An 8,089-nucleotide genomic window follows, 5' to 3' on the forward strand; every position below is an offset into this window, starting at 1 on the left:
AGTTAAGAGCTTTCATCTTACACTTTTGGCCTAATAATTATTTAAAAGAGGAAATATATGTACATAAATATCACTTAATGCAACCTTTTATTCAGCATATTCAAAATGTATTAAGTTGCTGTAGGTTTTTGGTTTTTTTCTTGAGACAGAGCCCCAAGCTGTTGCCCTGGATAGAGTGCCATGGTGTCACAGCTCACAGCAACCTCAAACTCTTGGGCTTAAATGATTCTCTTGCCTCAGCCTCCAAAGTAGCTGGGACCACAGGCGCCCGCCACAACACCCAGCTATTTTTTGGTTGTAGTTGTCATTGTTTGGCAGGCCTGGGGCTGGATTCAAACCTGCCAGCTCTGTTGTATGTGGCTGGCCTTAGCTGCTTGAGCTAGAGGCGCCAAGCCTGCTGTAGGTATTACAGTAGTTTTTAATAAAATGCCAATGGAATAATATAAACTTAGATCTTTTTTCAGTAATGTAGCCACTAACAATTATCTTATAGCAATAGGAACCATTATTAAGTGTGTAGAAGTATAGTTATGAGTCAACAGCATTTTAGGCAGTCATTTAAACGCCATCCAAGCTGGGTTCATTGTAGCTTGTATTTCTATGTTAGCCTCCATTTCTTCTAAGGCACATACACCTGTAATAATACTTCATAGGTATATTGTTTTTTGGTGTGTAGGATATTTTATTAGGGATACTCATTGTATCAGTTTTTAAAGATATTTCTAGATTTTTGCCAGAAAATGAGGAGAATATTACTATATACATTCTTGTATATCATTAAAAGTACAAGTGAGTTTTAGAAATTTAAAGGGTGGGGAAGAATGTTTATTTTGTAGTCTTGTTTGACTTTAGAAAATGTGAATAATGTGTCACTCAGTGAAGAGACAAAAATAAACCACGTTTTTCCCATTCTTTTAAGCCAATAAGCAGTACATGGTATGATTATTGGGGTGCTGATTATGGCACCTACAATTACAACCCTTACATTGGAGGTCTGGGAATTCCTGTAGCAAAGCCACCAGCAAACACAGAGAAGAATGGATCACAGACTGTTAGTGTTTCAGTGTCTCAGGGTAAGTGGATATTTATTTTAAAGCATGTAGTATTCTTAATAAAAGTCCCAGGTTTACGTATACTCTATATCTTGAGAAATTGATACACTGTATTATACTTGTGTTACGGGTGCCATCCAGAGCTGTTCTTCTGTCAGTCAGAGAGGAGCTTCCACTTGTGGTGTGTGTGTGTGTGTTTCTATCTCCAAATAACATCTAGCAGAAGCTTTTCATAGGATGGGATTAGCAGTGATTTTAATTAATTCTTCTTTTTATTTATTTATTTTATTTTTGGGACAGAGTCTCACTCCGTCACTCTCAGTAGAGTGCCGTGGCGTCACAGCTCACTCCAACTCCTGGGCTTAGGCCATTTTCTTGCTTCAGCCTCTCCAGTAGCTGGGACTACAGGCACCCGCCACAGCGCCTGGTTATTCTTTTTGTTGTAGTTTGACCAGGGCTGGGTTTGAACCTGCCACCCTTGGTATATGGGGCCAGCACCCTACCATTGAGCCACAGTCTCTGCCCTATTTTAATTTCTTTAAAAATAAACTTTTATTTATAAATAGGAAAAAACACATTAAATATATATTTTTTTTTACTTCTCTAGTCATATAAAATATATCAGGCTTTTTATCTGTTAAAATATTTTGTAAAATTTTGAAATCGTTGCATACTTACTGGATTGTTTTGAGTACAATGCAGAGAATGTTTGTTATCTGGGATCATTTAAATTGGTAATTTTATTTATTTATATATTTTGAGACAGAGTCTCACTGTGTTGCCCTGGATAGAGTGCCTGGCATCACAGCTCACAGCAACCTCTAACTCTTGGGCTAAAGTTATTCTCTTGCCTCAGCCTCCCTAGTAGATGGGACTACAGGCACTTGCCACAATGCCTAGGTATTTTTTTGTTGCAGTTGTCATTGTTGTTTAGCAAGTCCAGGCCAGGTTCCAACCTGCCTACCTCAGTATATTGGTAATTTTTTTTTATTTTGTTTTGTTTATTTTACAAAGCAGAACATTGTTCTACATAAGTACCTCAAGAATCATAGTCTCTCAAAATTAGGAAATTGCCATTACTCTCTAACACTGAGAGCTCATTGAAATTTTAGTACTTGTCCAAATAATGCTTTTTTATGCATAAAGACCCAGTGAAAAATCATGCATTGCATTTGTCACGTCTCTTTAGTCTTGTTTAGTCTGCAGTAATTCCTCAGAGTTGACTTTTTATTTTGAGACAGAATCTCAGTATGTCGACCTCAGTAGAGTGCCGTGGCGTCACACCTCATAGCAACCTCCAACTCCTGGGCTTAAGCTTCTCTTGCCTCAGCCTCCCAAGTTTCTGGGACTACAGGTGGCTGCCACAATGCTGGGCTATTTTCTTTCTTTCTTTCTTTTTTGAAACAGAGTATCACTGTGTCACCTTCAGTAGGTTGCCCTGGCGTCACCTCACAGCAACCTCAACCCTTGGGCTCAAGCAATTCTCTTGCTTTAGCCTCCGAAGTAGCTGGGACCACAGGCGCCTGCCACAATGCCTGGCTATGTTTTTTTTTTTGCAGTTGTTCAGCTGGCCTGGGCCAGGTTTGAACCTGCCACCCTCGGTGTATATAACTGGCGCTGTAACCACTGTGCTATGGGCACTGAGCCCAGCTATTTTCTTATTGCACTTGTCCTTGTTGTTTAGCTGGCCCAGGGCCGGATTTGGACCAGCCAGCCTTGGTGCATGTGGCTGGAGTCGTAACCACTGTGCCACGGGCACTGAGCCGTATTTACCTTAGTTTTGTATGCTGTTTTCTTGTGTTTAGATTCAGATCATGAATCTTGGCTGGAAAGTCCCAGAGGTAGTGCTCATTTTGTTTCCTTTCATCTGAGTAAGTGAGCCATGAATTTGCCTGTTCACCACCGGATGTGTTAAGTTTAATTGCTTGATTAAGGAGGGGTCTGCCAGGCTTCTCCTTCCCCCTTTGTAAAATGTTTCTAGGGGGTGGGGTAGCAGAGTAGTGCCTGTAAACTATATGAATACTTTGTTCCTCTCCAGATTACTTTTTTAAATGTTTAGTAATTTATTTATTTAGTTTTGAGTGTGCTCATGATTTCCCATTTTATTCAGTGGGGTGTATAACATTGTTATGTATTTGTTTCTATTTTGTTAAAATGTAAATAACAATAATCTTTTTAACCATTTTTTGGTGTATAGATCACAATCATTAAGTACACTCACAGGACTGTCTTTATGTTTTTATTGGTGTTCAAAATGTCCCAAACTTGATGAGCAGGATCACCCTTAATGTGGTCTCAGGCTTTTGACACATCCTCGTGATTCTTTGAGCACTTGCTTGTTCTCTAGGCTCATCATTTGTTTTACCTGCTCCATTATGGGAATTAGCCACGTACCTATTTTTACATATCCATTACTATGAGGAGTACAGTAGTTCAAAACTTTTGAAAGCAGAGATTGGCTTAAATCAAAATTTGGGTACTAGATAGACTTGTTGTTTTCTGTTAACTGCTTCCATACCTAAGAGAGAGAGAATGCACAAGTGAGCACACAAGTCTTCACCTGTCTGCGTTTCTATATCTATTTTTATATATTGAATGTGATCTGGTAAACTAACCCCTTCGGGTTCATTTTAGTGGTCTCCCTTCTCTATTTATCTACCTGCTTTTTGGCAGTGAGAAACTTGGCTCTCATCCTTAGTATATTTGCTTGCATTGCTGTGGGCGTGATCTGCCTGTTTCTGTGTAACTCCTCCCGTTTCTGACCTTCTTTCTGCGGGAGTGCTCCCCTGCAGTAGCTCCAGTTCCACATGTCATGTTGTTCCTCTGTAAGGACATACTTCTCACTCTCTTTTGGGTCCAGATGTTGACATTTTATTATAGGAAGTAGAACATGAGTAATAATTATCACTTAAAATTTTTTCTTTCAATTGCTTTTTGTAGCCTTAGATGCTCGTCTGGAAGTTGGACTTGAACAGCAGGCGGAGCTTATGCTGAAAATGATGTCTACCCTGGAGGCAGATTCCATTTTACAGGCATTAACAAATACATCTCCTACGTGTAAGTAAAATGAGCATTTCTAGAGGATTGCAGTGAATGTTTTATCTATTGATAATTCTCAGGTACACAGATCAAGGATAGATTTTAAAATTCCATGTTTGGTCTAAGGGAATTAAGTACATATCACCCCTCTTCCTCTAAGTAGCAAGTTAAGAAGAATTAAGTAAAAGGATTAATGAATGGGAAGAAGAGCTTCAAAATACCTCCATGTGGTGATCTCAGTGTAGGCCAGAAACCTGACCTTTTTGTTACTGTGTTGTGGTGAGGTTATTGATATTACTAGGAACCCTGCATAGCTGGGTTAATTGTGAGTTACTTGCACTATATCCAAATTTATGATGAAGTGGATGTTTTTTAGTAACATCTTATCATCCTTAAGGCCTGGGATAGAAGACACGGGGCAGAGGACAGCCAAATGAGCCTGTTATACTGGATCCCAGAAGTGAGGGGATTAATTACCTGATTATCTGTAGAAAAGGAAGGCTACCTTTTCATAACTAGCTAATAGTAAATATTTTAGGCATTGCCCATCATATTGTATGTGTTGGAACGACTCAACTGTGATTTGGTAGCACCCATTTCAGTAGAGAAATTTGGTCTTTTAAATCTTCCTTTGTTAAGTTGAATTCTTTTGGTTTTCTGTATTCATTTATTTCTTGCTTTAGAAAGTATAGAAAAGGGGGAAAAAACAAGAAGGAATGATCTAGTTTTCTATCATCTTAATGTTGATGTACTATTTAATATTTTTGTAGCTAATCTCCCAGGTAACTGGGTTTGTATGGTTCTACCTCTGCATGATTAGAGATAACTCAGCATTGCCTGAAGTAGCCCTTTTCTTTGTTAAACAACAGTTCTGATTTCAAAAGTTTATTAGAGGATCCTTTTGAAGTTCGTTTGCTTCTCAGTTTTCTTTTGATTATGCTGCATACACCTTTTAGCATATTGTTCTCTTTTTAGTATAATGTTCCCTTTTCAGGATAATGTTCTAGATATATGAAAACCCTTTCTTAACACTACTGGTTTTCTCTGCTCCTCCTGGGTATGTTTTTATGTGATTAGTTTGGTGTATTAACTGAGCATCAGACGTTTTGAAAGCTTCTCAGATGACTCTGATGTGCAAAGTTAAGAATCAGTAAACTAGAAATTAGATTACCGTGAAACTGTCTTCTCCGTACTTAACATTCTTTTTCTTTTCCTTTATTAATATGAAAAAATACAGTTAGAAATTGCTAGAGAGTAGATTCTTGGCTTTGTTGGGTAAATTCTATGAGTTTTATAGGTTTTCTTTATAGTGATTGTCTTAAAAATAGAGTTATAAAGACAGTTTTTCAAATATAGCTTTGAACCATTTTAAAGAATGTAACTTTAGTTTTTTTTTTTAAAGTTTTTACCTATTTTTACATACTAGTAACCAGTTACTATGCCTACTGAGACTTAACTTCTTACTGTGTTTAATTTTCAGTGTCACAGTCTCCCAGTGGAACAGACGATTCACTTCTAGGGGGTTTACAAGCTGCAAACCAAACCAACCAGCTTATCATACAGTTATCATCAGTCCCAATGTTAAACGTTTGTTTCAACAAACTTTTTTCCATGCTTCAAGTCCATCATGTTCAGGTATGACTGTAGGAGAAAGGGTATGTTTGTTTCTTTTAGTGCTAGCTTAGTAAAAAATGAAAACTAAGTGGGAGGATCATTCTGAACTGGAGGATTCTTTATTATACTCAAGTGGAAAAATATTAGAAATACTTTACCAAAGTAATCACAACTCCTCTCTGATATGGTGTAAAGCTTTATTCTTTAGTATAATTCTTACTATTGTATATACAAATTTCTGACTTAAAAGACTTGAATCACCTATTATGATTTTTTTGGTTTGTTTGTTTTGTTTGAGACTCACTTTATCGTCCTTGGTAGAGTGCTGTGGCATCATAGCTCACAGCAACCTCCAACTCCTGGGCTTAGGCGATTCTCTTGCCACAGCCTCCTGAGTAGCTGGGACTATAGCCCACCGCATTTCCAGCTATTTTTTGTTGCAATTTGGCCGGGGCTGGGTTTGAACCCTCCACCCTCGGTGTATGGGGCTGGTGAGGGGCTACCCATTGAGCCATAGGCACTGCCCCACCTATTATGATTTTTAAGATCTTTTATATGAGGTATAAGTTTTTATTCAGTTAAATTCTGTTTCAAAAATTTTAAGGTAGATTTAGTTTGCTTGGCAACTGAATTGAAGTAAGTATAGGAAGAATTTTATTTATTTATTTTTTTTTGAGACAGAGCCTCAAGCTGTCCCCCTGGGTAGAGTGCTGTGGCATCCCAGCTCACAGCAACGTCCAACTCCTGGCCTCAAGCGAGTCTCCTGCCTCAGCCTCCCAAGTAGCTGGGACCACAGGTGCCCGCCACAATGCCTGGCTATTTTTTGGTTGTAGCCGTCATTGTTGTTTGGCGGGCCCAGGCTGGATTCGAACCTGACACCTTAGGTGTATGTGGCTGGCGCCTTAGCCACTTGATCCAGAGGCGCCAAGTCAGAAGAATTTATGATTGCTTTTTTTTTTTTTTTTTTTAGTGCAGTTTTTGGCTGGGGCTGGGTTTGAACCCGCCACCTCCAGCATATGGGGCTGTTGCCCTATTCCTTTAAGCCACAGGCACTGCCCGAGTCGGAAGAATTTAATAGAAAAAAATTTTTTTCTCAGGACAAGGACTTAAACCTAAGATACTTGTTGAAATGGTGTTTCATAACAGGGTTGTTTTTTATTGTCAATTTTCATTCTTTTTCAGTTGGAGTCACTTCTGCAATTGTGGCTCACATTGAGCCTAAATTCTAGTTCATCTGGAAACAAAGAAAGTGGAGCAGACATATTTTTATATAATGCTAATCGAATACCTATCATTTCATTAAATCAAGGTAAGATTTATTAGGAGGAAAATCATTATAAATAACAAGCTTAAAATGCAATGATTAGCTTAAAATATACTCAATCTTTGCCATTAGAGTTAAAATGTTTCTGGTGGGGGGGGGGAACCTTTTTTATATTCAATTTATTAATTAGAAGGAAAGAGAACAGAAAACTCTGTATTCTCTGTTTTAGTTATTTTATGCCTGTGGGCAGTTAAAATTCTCAATGTTCTCTTAATGTTTACATCATATTTTCTTAAACATTTTTCTTATTTATAGCCTCTTCTGCTGCAACATGTATTTGCTTTTGTTTAATATGAATGAACCCCACCCCTGTGATTTGGTCAGCTGGAGAAAGTTGTTGATTTCTTGTAGAAGTTATGTTACCCGCCCCATGGCACATAACAAGCTCATGGGAACGGTAGGAATGCAGTAACCTTCAACAGGAAAAGAAGTAGACTTCAGTATGGGCTATAAGAATCTATTTTTGTTATATTTTAAGAAAAGTAAAAATTAGCATCTATTTCTGGTGTTTTCTCCCTAAAGTGGTTTATCTCATATCTGGTTCAGCTCTTAAATGGTCTTCCAACCTTAGTGACAGTTTCACTGGCTCACAAATTCTCTCATCTGTGCATTGTTTTTGCAGCAGCCACCCCTGCTTTATTCTACAGATTTTTGTCCTTTCTGCTGTAGTATTAATAATTATTACTTTGCTCTCATCTCTTTTTAATTTTGTTACTAATATTAAATATATAAGAAATACAGGAGTGAAAATATAAATATTCCTTATTATGAATCTGGACAGCATTCTACTTTCCAGTTGCCTTAATGTTATAGTATTTTTTTGTTTATCTTAAGTAGTACCTGTGCAGGATCCATACATTTGATTTAATTACATTTCTCAAGACCCTCTTAATCTGAATCATTTCCCACTTAAAAAAAAATCTCCTCTAGGCTTGGCGCCTGTACCTCAAGCAGCTAGGGTGCCAACCACATGTCCCGGGGCTGGCAGGTTTGAACCCAGCCCGGGCCTGCCAAACAACAATGACAACTACACCCAAAAAAATAGCCAGGCATTGTGGCG

At 38.1% G+C, this 8,089-nt stretch overlaps 1 protein-coding gene across 1 annotated transcript in view; it reads left to right on the top strand.

The window, feature by feature from the left end:
- The window catches only part of BIRC6 (baculoviral IAP repeat containing 6), a 271,529-nt gene that overhangs the window by 137,089 nt on the left and 126,351 nt on the right, over positions 1-8,089 (top strand). The window contains exons 39-42 of the mRNA XM_023511826.1: positions 920-1,073; positions 3,993-4,109; positions 5,572-5,726; positions 6,888-7,014. Of these exons, the coding sequence (XP_023367594.1) occupies positions 920-1,073; positions 3,993-4,109; positions 5,572-5,726; positions 6,888-7,014 (553 nt within the window). The remainder of the gene's footprint in view (positions 1-919; positions 1,074-3,992; positions 4,110-5,571; positions 5,727-6,887; positions 7,015-8,089) is intronic.

The sequence above is a fragment of the Otolemur garnettii genome, unplaced genomic scaffold, assembly GCF_000181295.1.
Source record: "Otolemur garnettii isolate 467f Iridium unplaced genomic scaffold, OtoGar3 scaffold00022, whole genome shotgun sequence".
Taxonomy (NCBI): domain Eukaryota; kingdom Metazoa; phylum Chordata; class Mammalia; order Primates; family Galagidae; genus Otolemur; species Otolemur garnettii.